The 17,116-nt window shown below is 43.9% G+C and overlaps 1 protein-coding gene across 1 annotated transcript in view; it reads right to left on the bottom strand.

Moving 5' to 3' along the window:
• MOXD1 (monooxygenase DBH like 1) overlaps positions 1-1,589 on the bottom strand; it is a 96,751-nt gene extending 95,162 nt beyond the window's left edge. The window contains exon 1 of the mRNA XM_026649544.1: positions 1,332-1,589. Coding sequence (XP_026505329.1) covers positions 1,332-1,589 — 258 coding nt within the window. The remainder of the gene's footprint in view (positions 1-1,331) is intronic.
• Between the last annotated feature and the right edge of the window lie 15,527 nt (positions 1,590-17,116).

Here is a 17,116-nt window from a genome sequence, read left to right as displayed (position 1 = left end):
CACCTCTATTTGCTTTGGCTACTACTTTACTCCATGAGTAGCCCCTTTAAAATCAGTGGAGTTACTGGGAGAATAAATTACTATTCAAGGCAAGTAAGAGTGGCAGAATTTGGTTAATCATTTGTAGATACCAGGCTTGATTCTCCTCTCACACCAATTTTACATCATCTAAGTTCATTGGGTTCAAAATAGTTCCTTCAGATTTACACTGTTATGAATGGATTGCTGTTCCCATGGCAAAACGGGCATCTGATCAATTTCTAATAATTTTTTATACACTTCTACAACACCAATTAAGTTAGGGGGATGTGGTTCTGGACTCCTGTTTCAAAGCCAGGCCTCTTAGCATTACCTAGCAAATGTTTCCGCCAGGCTTATATTAAAACAAGTGGCCTGGAGAGTTTCACTGAAACCATCCTGGGAGCTTGTCTTACCAGGAGGTACATTTTGCAAGTACAAATACTGTACTCACATAACATAAAGTTGCTGCTGTTGAACCCCCTTGTGAGAACAAGGTCAAACTATTACTGTCTGCTTCCAGTACATAATGGCTTGAACAGAGATGGGCAGAGACAGTTTATGCTCCAGTTGATGAGGCTGGATCTGGGGCTAAAAGTTGGGGAAGTTACATCCCGATTATAAGGCGATCATAATGTCGGTAGGGTTTATAGATTGGCTAGAAAGGAGAAACTCCAAGGGCAGGAAGATTATAATACACGAAGCCTGCGCCACCCGCGGGAAGCGTAGTTAACTGTTCATGGGCAACAGTGTGCCAAGGAAGGCGCATGCCGCTGGAAGAGGCTCCGCTTTTGCGCTTCACTTCTCCGGGCGCAGAGCTCAGTCCCGAAACGCAACGCGGAGAAAGCGGGGAAAGGGGAGAGAAAAAGGTTGTTATCTATTCTTGATCCTGGGGGGGGGAAGGAGCACCGTGACAGCTTTAATAAAGGAAAAGTGGGCAGAGGGACAGAAGAAGGGTCACATACACAAGAAAGAAAGAAAGAAAGAAAGTTAGTTCTAGCGAAAGGAAAGGCTGGAAAGGGCAGGGAAAGACCGAGCGGGAAGAGAGCTTAGCGAAGGGAAGGGCAGAGGCTCGCAGAGCAGGCAGGGCACAGCAAGGCAAGCAGGGTGTGCGGAGGGAAGAGGAGAGACGCAGAGGCGAGAGAACTAGAGCGGGCACACGCAAGGGCAGAGCGTGACTTGGTCCCCAGCGCTCCGTCCTCTCCCGCTGCCTCGGGCTGCTCCCAGCGGCGCAGCTGCTGGCGGCGGTGCAGCTCGTAGCCTGGCTGGAGCGGGGGTCGTCGGCCAGGTGCTGGGGGCGGCGCGGTTCTTACCTGCAGATAGGGCTTGCCCCTGGCCACGCCTCCCACCACGATGTCCGCGGACGCCATGGCCCCGGTGGGGGAGAGCCCGAAGCCCACGTAGCCCTGGGTGCGCACCTCCAGGCGGAAGGAGATGCTGCTGCCCTGGTGGCCCCACAGGAGCCGGTATCCGGCCGCCCCGTCCAGCACGGCGCTGTGCGGGTAGCGCCCGGCGGCCGCGGTGGCGGCGGGGAGCAGCAGCCCCCACAGGAGCAGCGGCCAGCGGCGCATCCTTCCCGGGCGCCGCTCGCTTGGGCACGGAGAGGCTCGGTGCGGAGACGTCGCCGGGCTCCAGCCTGCACCTCTCAACCGGCGCTGGGCTCTGCTGCTGCAGCCGCCGCCGCCCACTGCACTGGGGCGGGGGGGTGTCCTGCTCAGCCCGCCTCCGCTGCGGGCGGCACCAGCGCGGCCAGCCCCGGCTGGGAGCAGGGGGAGCAGGGGGCTGGCTCTGTTCCCCCCTCGGGGCGGCGAGGTGATGGGGCGGGGGGCGGAGGCGGGTCACTGAGGGGAGGAAGGTGGGGTTGTGGGGGCGGGACGCAGGGGTAAGAGGCAGGGCCGGGGGGAAGGGGTCAGGAAAGGGAGGGGGCGGCACTCGGGGGAAAGGGAAGGGTCCTGGAGAACAGGAATGGGGGCGAGAGGGGTTCAGGGGAGAAGCGGCTGGGGGCCCACGTGGGGTTTTGTCCCCCCTCTTTGGTTCGGTGAGTCAGGAGCCCCAACCCCCGCTCCGTCGCCCCGTGAGCCCCTGGCCGGCCGGCTGCGGCTTCTCCTTCTTTGGGAGACGCCCGGCGGCCAAGATACTCCTGCCAGTGCCGGGGCAGCCCGCAGGCACCACAGCTGCGTGAACCGCCTTGCCCGGCTAGCCACCAGCCCCGGCCTGACAGGACAGCTCCCAGCCTCCCTCAGCCCTGGCGCCTGGGCTGGATGGGTGACGCTGTGAGGGTTTGCTCTGTCATTTACCAAGAGACACGCTCTCAGCTTGAAACCCTCCTGCTTTACACAGTCCCAGCCTCAGAGCAGCCCCTGGCCGGCCACACACTTTGCCCTACTCCTGCTAATAGCTTGTGGGTAACCTCATCTGACACATAGGGCAACCGCAGTGAACCTCCAGGCACTGCCGGGACTCCAGTAAGGCACCACCTCGTGTAAATGGGAACACTGCATTTCCCTCGTTAGAGATCGGGGGCGTACTGGTCACGTCTTAGGGCTGTCACAGAGTGACTGAGCAGCTGGGAGGAAGGTGGACTCTAAAGGCGCGCCGCGAAGCTACGCCCTGTACACATTTGATGCCTAATTCATCAAGAAAACCTAAAGTAACATGCCTTTGGAAAGGTGCGCAGGTTGAATAATATCATGACTTGACGAAGTGGCAGAAGCAGAGAAATAGTTCTTTTTCACCGGGGAAGAAATCGGTGGGTACTCTTACAGGGAAAGTGCCTGGGACCTAACCCCCCCCCCCCCCCACACACCTTATTATGCCCCTTCCTTGTATATTGCTAAAATGAGACATGAGCAATAGGAATGCCTGAAGTCACGTTTTCGTGTGTTCCTTTAACGAACTAAATATTTTAGTTCTTGTTTTAAAAAAGCTTCCCAAATACATATCCCCATATAGGAAACGTTCCTGTTCCAGGGCAGCTCATCTTCAGCGTTCTTTATCTGAAAGCGATAGTGCGGGCTTCCTTTTCTCGTGGCTTCTGGTAGGTTCACCACACCGGGCAGATGTTCTCAAAGGGAAGTCCCACGAGGCTGCGAAGAGCATTGCCTCCAAGCTACCAGGCTTGCGCTCACTTTTAAAACTACATATCCTTCCCTGGCCATGTGTGTTAATTCATTTGGAAGTCAATTAGCATGACTATGCAGAAAAGTACCCAGAGATGGGGTGAAAAGACCTCTTAAAAGAAGAGACTGGTCATTTCAGGCCGTAGGGGGAGGGAAAAATTGAAAGATCGCATCAGAACTGGGCTGGCATGCTAGTACAGGAAGATAATATACTTATTGATTCTCAGTGTTTTATCCTTTTCTTCTGTCTTTCCTCAGCAACATTCCAGATCCATTCACTTGAGAGGTGTTGGGAAGATATACCCTGGATAGTCAAGTCATGGGTGTTATATAAACACCAGAGTACCCATACCAACCAGACAATAACAAAGAAAATCAATTAAAAAATAAAATAAAATAAAAAATATCCCTGTAGTAAGAAGAGGCCCTGAGATATAAACCTTGGTATCAGAGGCCCGGTATGAGGCCTAAGGTCTGAACTAAAGTAATGGTCAAGACTTTTGCTAACATAAACCAAAGTTAAGCTGTGAGCTAGAGGCAGGCCCTGCTCACAGAAGCTGGCAAGGAAAGGGCTGATGCTGCAAAAAGAGACATACCTAAAAGGTACTGGACACCAGATATCAGAACATTTGCATACTTGTACACTCCACACAGATAACAAGGAACAAGCTGACCCATCCCACTGACAGGGCCAAAGGGGTAATATGATGGATAGAGTTGTTTTGTTCGAACCAACATGTACAAGGTGAGAGGCGGCACCTTGCTACGTTGTGGGGTTGTACCTTGCTGCGTAGAGGGGTTGCACCTCAATACGTCAGGAGTGATGTGTAACTTGTTTGTACCTGTGTATAAGAATGCGCCCCTGAGTGGATGTCTTTGTCCAGCCTAGGGGGCAGTAGAAAGTCCCGCCACTGACTGAGCTGAGTCCATTGCCAGGGGGCACGTATTCGTAGTATGTCCTGTAGAGTAAAGTCTAGAGGGAACTATTATTGTGCTTCGTTTGACAATAAACCTGGCCGACGTGCCTTCGTACCTTACTAGAGTCTGTGGTCATTGGGGGTTCTCTTGGGATCTGCTGTGTCAGCTATCTGCGCAGAGCTGGGGCAGCACACAGAGGGAACTCACGCACGCAGCCAATTGATATCAGCATTGAACAGAGCAGAGCACCACACCGGGAGTGTCTGACAACAAACCCTGCCCCAGTTTTACTCCAAAAAGGGAGAAAAGCCTGAGACTCCATGAGGTTCACTCGGGACTTCACTACTGCTATTGATTTTAAAGATTCTAAGAGCTCAGATACCAGGATGATGGGCAGTAGTTAAAAAAAAAATTAAGAAAAGATAACTATATTCTACTTTCATGCCCCCATTACTCTCCATTGGCTAGTATCTGTGAAGCTTACAAGTATATTACTGGATTTATCCATACAGCACACCTGGATGCATCATTATCCCCATTTAACTGATGGGAAACTGATGAGGCACAGAGATTGTGTGACTTGCCCAAGGTAAAACTGAAAGTCTGTGGCAGAGCCAGAAACTGAACCCCAATATTTTGAATCCCAGGCCAGGACCTTATCCACAAAGCCATCCTTCCTCCCTAATAAAAATCCCAATCCCAACCCTGTCAAGTGAACAGTAAAAATGCTTTAATTACTCCACAAATTGCAATCAAAATAGAGTCACATTTCATACAGTACTGGTAGATCAACTTTCCATCCCTGCAAAGTCTACATTTCTCTTGAAGAGGTGTTACACCCACATAAAGGCAGAATTAAATAGAAATGGGGGGGAAAAAAAAGTCAGATATGGCAAACGGGTTCTCCCCTCAGCATAAGTAATCCACCTCCCTAATAGGCGATAGTGATGTCTACACTGGGGATTAGGTAAATTTCCCTATGTAGCTCAGAGGTGTGGATTTTCCACACCCCTGAGAGACATAATTGGTAGACTTAACTTTTTAGTGTAGACCAGGTCTTAGTCTCCCAAATAGTCTCATCTGGCCTTTAATTTTCTGTTGATAGAAAATAAATTTAAAAATTGAATTATTCTATTTTGTTTGTTTGAATTAGTTTGTATCTGAGTTTAGATAACTATCTGCCAGTCAGATGAAATGGTATATTAATTTTATGAAAACCAATCAACCACTTACATTTAGCAAATTAGCAACGTCTTGTCTTTAGACTCAAATGAACTGTCCATTATGACCGGCCCTTATGTTTAGCAAAAACATTCCACTAGCATCAACATAGAGCTTCCAGAATAACTCCATATATTGTGAATTGCTGATGTGTGGGATACAAACCAGCAGAACAATTCTAGAAAAGAGGAAGATAAAAAAAGCAGTAATAATAAAATAAAATGTAATGGGTGAAAAAAATAATTGAAAGTGAATTATCTAAATATCAATCAAATCAAAATAATTTAAAACAGAAATAAAGAAGAGAGCCCTTGGGGTCTGTTCCTGCTCCCATTGACATCAATACTAAAACTCCCATTGACTTCAGTGATTCAAGATCAGGTGCCTGGATAGCAAGTCATGTAAAGAGAAAAGTGAAATGATTAATGTTTAGATCCTGTTTCTAACAGGTGCTGAACACCTACAACAGCCATTAACTTAAACAGAAATTGCAGGTGCTCAGAACCTCTTAGGATTAGGCTCTCACAGCCCAAGAGATCTTAAAAACAGCCAAACAGATATCGGGTGGGGAGAGAGCATGGAAGGGTAGGATAGATCAAAGGAGGAGATTCCACCTAATTTGGCAATGTTCCTAGCTGAATCATTTGGACCCCCTTTAAGCACATATAGCAAAGAAACATTGACAGATGCTTAAAACTACAGCTATGTGAACACTCTGGGAGTCACTAACATCCTGCATCAGCTCTAGTGACACAAAGAAAGACAAACATACAACTGGTAGAAGAAATAACTATCATTCAGTCGCAAAGGACTGCCAAAGACACATTAAAGATTCTCACAGTCCAATTTTACTAGTGCTTGGAACCCAAGAATTCAAAGCAATAATTAAAAAAAATAAACCTGCAAAACTATATTAGACCTTAATATCTTAATCCTGTTTCCATAAAGCAAGATTGAGACCTGAAAATGTCTGAAATTCTTTAAAACCCAGAACAGAGGACAGGATATTACAATAGAGAGACATAAGACAGTACAGGTAATCCTACACAACACAGTGAGTATATGTAAGGTTTCCAAATCCTTTTAGACAACCAGTGAAATGTGGGAATCCCTTTTCAGATGTTTAGGGGTCAGATCTTGAAGTCAGTGTAAGTATAGACACTGACTTTAATGGGAACAGGACTGGGCTCTTAGAATCTCTATACAAAGCTCCATGTACAATCACATGGCTGTAGAAAACATGAAATCAGTATCTACACCTCTGTTTGACTCCCCAATCAGGCCAGAACGTATGAAAACAGTCACAATACTCATCACAACTCCACTGAACCCAAGAACTGGGCCCTCTCAGATCATTTCAATACTCAGCCAACACTGCTGCAGCATCTGGAACCTCAGACAAAATGCCCAAACTCATAAGAACAAGAACGGCCATATTGGGTCAGATCAAAGGTCCATCTAGCCCAGTATCCTGTCTTCCAACAGTGGCCAATGCCAGGTGCCCCAGAGGGAATGAACAGAGCAGGTAATCATCAAGTGATCTATTCTCTGTCACTCATTCCCAGCTTCTGGCAAACAGAGGCTAGGGACACCATCCCTGCCTACCTGGCTAATAGCCACTGCTAGAGCAATCCTTCATGAATTTATCTAGTTCTTTTTTGAACCCTGTTATAGTCTTGGCCTTCACAACATCTTCTGGCAAAGAGTTCCACAGGTTGTGCGTTGTGTGAAGAAATATAAAACAAACAAAAGGAAGTACCTTCTACCTATTCATTTCATTTGGTGACCCCTAGTTCATGTGTTACGAGGAGTAAATAACACTTCCTTATTTACTTTCTCCACACCAGTCATGATTTTACAGCTATCTAAACTCAGTCATAAACTAATTCAAACAAACAAAATAGAATAATTAGGTAAATTAGGGTCTGTACATTAAGTATAACATTGTTTTTCCACTACCCCGTAGTATTGTGAGGCTAATGTGATAACATTAAGAAAAGTTCTGTGTAGCTCAAAAGCTTGTCTCTCTGACCAACAGAAATTGGTCCAGTAAAAGACTTTACCTCACCACCTTGTCTAATGTTAGTAAAGCACTTCAAGATCATTGGATAGAAGGCACTATGGGCCTGATCCAAAACCCAATGACTCTTTCAACTGAGTTAAATAGGCTTTGGATCAGGCCCTATAGAAGTGCCAAATATTTTTTGACAAAAAACAAAGTCAATAACCCCCCCCCCCCGCCAAAATCCTTCATATTAGCCATTCTTTGAAGTCTTTTCATATTTTGAAAGTGGAAACATTTCTCTTCACAGGGATAAATCAAATTGTAAGACTTTTCCAATGTAAGATTGGGGGTGGGAGCCTATTTACATTTACCTGTGGGGGGAAAAAAACAGACTATAAACCATCATCAGAGACTAAAAGATGAAACAGTAGAGCAAATTTAAAACAAAACAGATTAACAAATTAAATTTATGGGATCCTGTATCTCACGTACATTGTTGTTTCTGCTTTTAGATGGAATCTTTTCTCCACAAACTTAAAGAAGCCAAATATTTCTCCTCTCAGAGAGCTAGTCAGTGCCTGTTTTCCCTCTTCAGAACAAAGGTAGCAGCTACTGGGAATGTAATATATATAAATAAAGTTGATTGCATACAACATATAATAATGTGGCAATGTAGTTTTTCCATGTTTAGTTTTAATAAGCTCTGTTATAAATCAATGTCACACCCTTTTCCATTCCTCCAGCCAGGCAGAATTTTTTGGTAAGTTGTTCCAAACTGCAGGAGATTTTCTTTAATATTAAATAGCTTAAACAATTTTCTGGCAAATTTCCTACTTCCTATTCCCAAGGCAGCTGGGAGCTAGTTTGGTGATGGTGTAAACTAAAATGGTCTTAGGGCTCCTCTAATTTATGCTGGTAGTAACAGCCTCGAGGAGACTTCCTGCTGGCCCAGCATTGTTGGAAAGTAGAGCTATGTCCACCCACATCCCTTCCTCCTCTTGTGATATCCTTGGCAGCTCCTTTATGTTGGTGAGGGCCAGGAGTAAGTATGATAGAGTTAGCTATGGTGGCTTTACTCCAGCTAGGGACTCCTCTGTGCAACATAAATATCCAGCGGGATTTTTAAGATGGTTCTTTATCCCCTTTGCATCACCAAGTGGTTCACAAGCATCAAAATCTGTCTTGATATAGCTAATTTTGTTGGGGGAGACTAAGTGTATAAAGTTAAAAGGGTAATGAAAGGTGTAATATAGTATTTTGAAAAAAGTTTACCCTAATGATCTAGACACATCACGGCTAAAGCAATACAGTTATTTGGTTAAATCAATGTGCTTCTATTTTTTATTTTTCTTGAACTATTCATGATAATATGTGTATATTATAGCTAGCTTGTGGCTGTACCAGCTACTGCAGTGCAAGCAGTGGTATGTGCATGGAGGGCCATCAGACCAGTGGCAGCAGTTGGAGGCATTCTGCCTGAGGAGAGAGGCAAATGAAATGCATCCAGTGTTGCTGTGGAAGCCTAGGCAAGTGCTATACTTATTAAAAGGGTACCTCAGAGTCCAAGATAGTGCAGAATGCAGAAAATGAGGTGATAGGGCTCCAGGCCTTTTCCCCCAGCCCAGGAAGGATTAAACACCACCCCCAGATCTCTTTCAGGCACTACCCCCTAGTGCAAGGTTTATTAATTGAAACAAAAAAACTCCGAAGTTACACAAAACAAATACATTACCCTCACCAACACAGGCTACAGAGACAGGGTGGCTGCCCAGACCCCCACCTCTGTGTCTGCTCCAAGGCCAGTTATAGGAGTCAAACTTGCACCTGCAGTTCCCCTCTGAGGGGTCTCAGTGAGTTATAGGGATCGCCTGACCTCTTCCCAGCTGGGTCTAATATTCAAACAGGACTGGCTGGCCACAGGCCCCCTGACCCTTAAAGGAGCAGACCACCCTGTCACTGCCGTGACTTCACTTAAGTACATCCAGCCACCTCTCCTTGGAGCACACTACTGCTCCAAACAGCATTATGACTCCCATGTACCTTGTAGTCAGGATACTCAAGCACCAGAGTTCTAGCTGTCCTCTCTGTAATTGAGCAAGGAGGGAAGACATCAGTGTATCCTCTCCCCCTTTTGTAACAACATACAAGAGCAGACAGCATGTGCCCATTAGCATGTAAAACAGCTAGCACCAGAGTTGGAAGAGTTTTATTTATTTTTCAAAGTTTCATATTAACTGTTAAAACTAAATTAAAATATTCCAGGAAGTATTCCACACAGCACTAAAGATTTGCCAAATTTAGTTTATGTATGGCAGCTGCCAGGGCCAGCCCTAGACCAAATGGCACCCCCTCTCCATTTGTTAAACTTTTGAATACCTTATTTTTTTTTATTGCATTTGTAGCCCATTTCACCATTTCGATGCACAATTTGCATGCATGATTTATCCTTTTCATAGAAGATGATAAATTTGCTAGGATCTGTAAATCTGTATTTATTCATGCCGTATATAATCATAAAAAAATTGTTCCCTCTAAGCTTATAGAAACTTTTTAATTCTAAGAATAACTGAAATGTACTAACATCATTGAACTGTGCATCAACATTGGGTGGACCAGTATTAAATAGTTTTACAGTAGGTGACAACCTTAGAATGTTAGCCCTAGTCTTTTGGTTCAAAAAGTAGCTTTTCTCACCTTCAAGTCTTAAAACACAAGTATACTTTCACAATTACACAGTAAAACAAGGATCACAACGTGCAGCTGCGTTTTCACTTCATTTCAGTTCATTCTTATATCTCACTGACTGACTGGCAGGGCATGGCTGAGAACATTCTAAGAGGTTTGAGGAAAATGTAGTTCTTAAAGTCTGGAAGGTTCCCTGAGATTCTATAGAGGTCCAGAACATTCTAAGAGGTTAGTGAAAAATGAATCCACATATGGAATACCTGAAACATTTTACTTCAAACATTCTATTTTCCCTTTTGTCGTTAACAAAAACAGCATCCCAAGCCCAGCAACCCCCCAAGCCTAGCACCCCAAGCGGTCGCCTGGGTCACCGGCCCCTAAATCCAGCCCTGGCAGCTGCAACACCTAAGGTTAACAAAAACTTCATATTATCAGGAGTGTCATATGTAAGAGGAGATAACTGTTCTGCTGTACTCAGCATTGGTGAGGCTTCTGCTGGAATACTGTGTCCAATTCAGGGTGGCACACTTTTGAGAAAGATATGGGCAAATTGGAGAGTAGGAAAAATGACAAAAGGTTTAGAAAACTTGACCTATGAGGAAAGGTTTAAAAAACTGGGCATGTTTAGTCTTGAGAAAAGAAGGCTGAGGAGAGGCCTGATTATAGTCTTAAATAGGTTAAGGGCTGTTATATAAAGGGATCAATTGTTCTCCATGTTCGCTGGCAATAGGACAAGAAGTAATGGGATTAATCTGTAGCAAGGGAAATTTAGGTTAGATATGAGGAAAAAAACCTTTCCAATTAAAAGAATAGTGAAGTAATGAAATAGGCTTCCAAGCTGGGTTGTGGAATCCCCATAATTGGAGGTCTTTAAGAGCAGGTTAGACAAATACCTATCAGAGATGGTCTGGGTACACTTGGTCCTGCCTCTGCGCAGGTGGCTGGATTAAATGACCTCTCAAGGTCCCTGCCAGCCCTACATTTCTATGATTCATATAAAAGGAACTGAAAGTAGTTTGCAGTTTAGAGGAAATTTCTAAAATATTCAATTAAGTGAAAATTTTCACCGCACTCGTCATGCCTATATTTTAAAGTTAGAATCACATGTTTAAATTTTCAAAAGTAACTAGTGATTCTGGGTACCTCAATTTTGGGGCATGCAACTGATTTTATAGGGTGACTCGGTGCTTTCTGAAAATTTAGACCGCTATAAGTTGTGTACCGAAAATCACTAGGCACGTTTGAAAGTGTAGGCCACATAATTTTAAGTAGCAATAAAAACGTCCATGGAGAATGCTTAATATCTGGGTGAAATGCTATGAAGATGTCCCTGCCATTGTTCCATTCCTACATATAAAATTGGGTCCCCGTACTGTCACTTCTGTGCAGTGAGAGATGTTCATTTTCAACATAAAATTCTGAGTAAAGAAAGCCAGGCAGGGTAGGAAGAAGAGTTGGGAGCCAGGTAGGTTTTCCTCAAAATGAGACTGGGGAGAGAGGGAAGCCAAATCACCATAGCTTGTCATGATTCATTAAATGTTATTTATTGCTGCTCACAGGTAGTGTTGTCCTTTAAGGTTTGCTCATAATCTAAGGCTTTAACTGCTTACTAACTACACAATATTAAAACCTCTGTCTTTATTTTCCTAAAAATGCAGGTTGGTTGTAGTCAGATTCATGATAGAGGCATAGTTTATTCCTTGGGCAGGCAGGATCTCTAGTTTATCTGAGATCAAGTTGGAAAGCTAGATCAGATGTAAGGTCCATTTGTTAGACACCATTTCTTCCCCTCTCCTGCTGGTAGGAACCAGCAGAGACATTGTTAGATGAGCAAAGACCAAATCCAGGATCACCTTGGGCATGTTATTGAACCCAGAAAGATTGTGTGCTTGTGCCTACAGAGAAAGCTACTGCCTTAGAGTTGTTCACACTCCTTGTCTTCTTCAGATGTTTACTCTACAGGTTGCTGGCCAAGGTCTCAATCCAGCAAAGCACTTAAACCGTGCTTAAATACTTTGCTAGCTCAAGGCCCAAGACAGCAGTTGTCACAAGTCTTCCCCAGTGCTCTCTGACAATGCTGTACTGCAGTGAATTGGTGAATGGCTTTACTGAACATGAAGGTGTGTAACTTTAAGGTGATGTTGGAGGACATCCTTTCAGGATGTGGCCTTCACACGGTTTTATGAACATTTACTTTTTAAAAAAAAAAATGGACAGTGATTCTTGTGTTTACTAATAAAAAAACGTATGGACAGGTAGCTACAGATTTCCTCTGGATTTGAGTTTCCATGTCTTATTTACACACTAGAATTAGTAAGGTTAAACAAACAGTAAGGGAAGTTGAATTTAGGGATATACGCTCTTCTGGAGAAGCCAGAGGAGATTATATGCTTTATCACGCAAGAGCTTTTGTTTGAAAGGAGGAATCATAAGTTATTGCATCCCTTGGACAACACTGGCAGCACCTGTCTTACTGACAAGTTAAGAAGACTAACATGTAATTAGTCTGTCACATAAAAGTTTCCAGAATATTTTAAAAGAAGGTACATTGGAAGCAGGATCATGATAGATGAAATCAATGGTAAACCTTTCAGTGCAAGCAAGTATGGAACTTCCTTTTATCTCTGAGGACGGCAACATTCTAGAAGATTTTTTTTTTTAAACTTTCAGTATCTGTTACACTAAGCACTTGTTTTTCCTCCAAAACTGTATTTATACAGTACATTTTGCCTTCTTGATAAAAGGACAATTGAGGGACAGATTGCATTTATGGAAGGAAGGAAATATGTGTGAAAAGGAGAATAATATAGGAACTGCATACATGTTCATGAGAGACATTTGTCTGCTGGCTTGAAGGCATGCTTACTTTAACATATCCGAAAGGTGGTATAGGCCCACATGCAGTGGTCATCCCTAAAAAGTCAACTTTCACTGTCCCGAGTACTTGCAGTAACTTGAAATATTCAGGAAGCACATGGTCATAGGTGGTTCTGACAGGTTCCCGTTTCAAGCCAAATTGTTCACCCACCTCTGCAAGAGAAACACTAAAAGTGACACCAGGTTCTAAAGAGTTAGAAACTGAAGAACAAGAGAATCTAAGCAGAAAGCAGGCAAACCTACCAATGCAAGAAGGAAAATAGAGTGTTTGAGCAACAACAGATAACAAGAGAGAAAGAAAATGAGTGAATGGCTGGGGGTGTCTACAGATTCTGGATCTGACACTGGCCCTTCTGTGAAGCTGGGGAACTCACTTCTCCTTTCTACTTCAGTTTCCCCATTTATAAAATGGGGATGATATTAGTAACTGGCCTCAGAGAGCTGGAACTGCAGAGAGGTTTCATTAGCACTTGGAAGATTAAAATGCTAAGCATGACTATTAAAATGGTAAAAATAAGGCAAAAGAAGAAACCAAACAAGTTAAAATGCCTAAAATGACATTAAAAAGTGACCACCTGTTGACACTGATTGACATAAATGACATCTCTAACTTCAGGACTGGTAAACTGGGCTCATCTGAACAACATGCATTTTAATATAGCTAAATGTGAGGTCATACATCTAAAAGGAAAAATAATGTAGGGAGATAGGGACTGCATCCTGGAAAGCAGTGACTCAAAGGGACTTAAGGATTGTGACAGGTAAGCAACTAAACATGAGCTCCTAAATAAATTAATGGAGATATCCTATCTCCTAGAACTAGAAGGGACCTTGGAAGGTCATAGAGTCCAGCCCCCTGCCTTCACTAGCAGGACCAAGTACTGATTTTGCCCCAGATCCCTAAGTGGCCCCCTCAAGGATTGAACTCACAACCCTGGGTTTAGCAGGCCAATGCTCAAACCACTGAGTTATCCCTCCCCCTGGTAAGGTGTCAGCAAAGCGAGCCAACACAATCTTTGGATGTAGCAACACACAAAAATAAAGTAGAAGCAGGGAGGTGGTGTTACTAATGTGTACAAAGCATTATGAGTGAGACCATTACTGGAGCACTGTGTCCATACTTTAAAAAGGATGTTGAAAAATTGGAAAAAAGTTCAGAAACAAGAATTATTCAAGTTCTGTAAAAATCTTCTACTAAGAGACTAAAGAAACTATGATGAGAGGCTAAGGAAGCTCAATCTATTTTGCCAATAAAAGAGGAGTTGATCATAGGCTGTAAATACCTACAAGGGAAGAAAATTTCTGATAGTGCAGTGCTCTTTACTCTAGCAAAGACATAACAAAATCCAATGGCTAGAAACTAAAGCGATACAGTTCAAAACTAGTTCAGAGTCAGAAGTTGTGGGCTAGATGCAGGAATTAATGGGCGGTAGTCTATGGGCAGGTCCACACTGGGGCGGGGGATCGATATAGGAAACGCAACTTCAGCTACGAGAATAGCGTAGCTGAAGTCAACGTTTCCTATATCGAACTAAATTTACTTACTTCGGGTCCACGCGGCGCAGGCAGGCTCCCCCGTCGACAGCGCTTCCTCCTCTCGGCGAGCAGGAGTTCCGCAGTCGACGGGGGAGCGCTTCTGGGATCGATCTATCGCGTCCAGATGAGACGCGATAAATCGATCCCAGAAGATCGATCTCTACCCGCCGAATTGGGCGGGTAGTGTGGACCAGCCCTATGGCTCTCATAGTCCCTTCTGGCCTTTAAATCTGTGAATGATATGAAGACTTCAATATTTAATTCAGAATCTTTAACTGAAAGCTGATTGCAAATTGGTACATCAACTTCATCGTTACAAAACAAGTTTAACAATACAGCAATTGTCAATTTACACTTCACTTTAGATTACATTTTCCTAGGAGGAAGACACTGTAGTATAGGGGGTAGGGCACTGACTAAAGAGGCAGGCAGCCTGCATTCTACTACCAGCTCTGCCCTCACCTGCTGTGTGACCATAGCCAAGTCCCTTTCTCTCTCTCCTCTCCCACCCTTTATCTATTTTGTTTGTTTAGACTGTAAGCTCCTCAGCACCGGGACTGTTCTCACCATGTGATTGAGAGAGGGCTCCAATCTCATTTAGGGTGGCACAGAAGGACCGAACACAAATATTGGTGATATGTTTTTATTCTTAATATTTTATGCTACAATTTTGATAAGTGTACTGACAAATTTGTATACACTGTTTTAAGAATTTATATAATATTTTAAGATCCTGTAGAAAGAATATTAAGGGAGATGCTGTGCAGAGAATGATCTGAAACACTATCAGGAAAATTAAACAAAAATCTAAACAAAATTTAGACATTTGTAGAGAATAGGGGAAAATTCTATATTTTATGAAAAAGAGTGACTCAGTTTACCCCTCTCTTTTCCACAGAGGCTCCTTGTGCTAAGACCAGGGAGTGGCACCCAAGTGTCTATCTTTGAAAGTCAACAGGCTGGGCTCTGACAGAACAATAAGAAGGCTGCAGCCTACTTGAAACTGGATCTCTCATCTGTAGAGGAAATGTGGAAAATCCCCAAGAGGGGAACAAAGGAACCGGTACTCATACAGCCCTTTAGACCCACAGAGGCTGAGAAGTTTGGGGGAGGAATAAAAAGGGGCATGTTCCTGAGGGAGAAGGAACCTTTCTGAATGCTGGATTATCTGGGCTGAAGGACACTTGGCTGCAGGGCTCAGAGAGAAGACTCCATGTTCTAGAGGAGAAGGGGTAGAAGAAGGATCCTGGACTCACTGGAGAACTCTGACCAAATCCCAAAGAACATTCAAGAGTGGTGAGGAAACGGAAGCAGGGAAATGGGTACAGGTGTTCATTTTGCATGGATCTATACATCTCATGCCGTATAAAATAAAAAGTGATTGTTTTAGAAATCTATTTGTAAAATCTTTGTCTATTTACTTCAATTATCACATGTCCTTGAAGGGATATAATATAACATATGGAGATATACCTATCTATCTCATAGAACTGGAAGGGATCCCAAAAGGTCATCAAGTCCAGCCCCCTGCCTTCACTTACAGGACCAAGTACAGATTTTTGCCCCAGATCGCTAAATGGTGCCCTCAAGGATTGAACTCACAACCCTGGGTTTAGCAGGCCAATGCTCAAACCACTGAGCTATCCCTCCCACTAAAATAAACTATAAGCCAGAGTGCCCACATGGGTGGGGCTCTGGGAAAGGGTATGTTTAAGCTTTTAGGAAGCTCAGCCCTAGTCTTCGGATCGAGGGGTCCAACTTCCAAAAAGGGACACTGGGCAGAATCTGTGCCCAAGAAGTGTGTCGGAAAAGCCAATGACAGTGCCTGGAGCCTATTGAGGTGGAGGGGAGCTTTTAAAAAACAAAAAAAAACAAAAACAAAAGTACATGGACCCCACATGAATCCAAACAGCAGCCTGGTGCGTGTCCAACAGGGGAAGCTTGACCAGGGCTGTGACAACATTTTTCTAATAGAGGAAAAGCAGCTGTCTAATGTTGCAATAAGAGCACTGAGGAGGCAGTTGTACATCTTTAATGTTCACAAGCACAAATGTTTTCCAGTCAGGGCTTAGGTAAAGCCAGAATCTTCCCAGCAAAACTAAACAAATGATTGCTTGTAGGCACGCAATACCAGTCCAAAGCATGAATACATGCTATTTCAATTTTCAGCAGTGACAGATTTTCTGGTTTAACTGTTGGGTAGAATCTTGCAACCCTCACCCAGGTAATCCTTCCCTATGTGACTATACCTATTGAAGAGACAAGGTAGGTAAGGCAATATCTTTTATTGGACCAACTTCAGGTCTGACCTGAATGGAGCTCTGTTGTGTGGCTTGAAAGCTTGTCTCTCTCACCCACAGAAGTTGGTAAAATACGAGATGTTACCTCACCCACCTTGTGTCTCCGATATTCTGGGACTGACACAGCCTATTGAAATCCATCTGGGGATACTTATTTTTGTAGGGAGTGCTGAGTTGAGCCCATATTTAATACTTTGTGGTGGAGATGTGAATTGATTTAGGTCCATGTCCATTGTATAACCCATCAGATGACTAACCACAGAGAATTGCAGTGGGAAGGAAAGAGGAAATTGACTATTTTGCTGGCTGCTGCTGTAACCAAGGCTTTAAATTCTTCATATATTAGTCATAACATTAACAGAGATCTCATTTTGCCAAAACCCTGCAAGGTTGTGGGGAAAAGAACCACCTCTTCCCAGAAGAGAATTGACTTAGAA

Source organism: Terrapene carolina, unplaced genomic scaffold, assembly GCF_002925995.2.
Source record: "Terrapene carolina triunguis isolate 2854851 unplaced genomic scaffold, T_m_triunguis-2.0 Scaffold85, whole genome shotgun sequence".
Taxonomy (NCBI): Eukaryota; Metazoa; Chordata; order Testudines; family Emydidae; genus Terrapene; species Terrapene triunguis.
The sequence above is the reverse complement of the archived record's forward strand: the minus strand, read 5'-3'. Positions and strand labels throughout refer to the sequence as shown.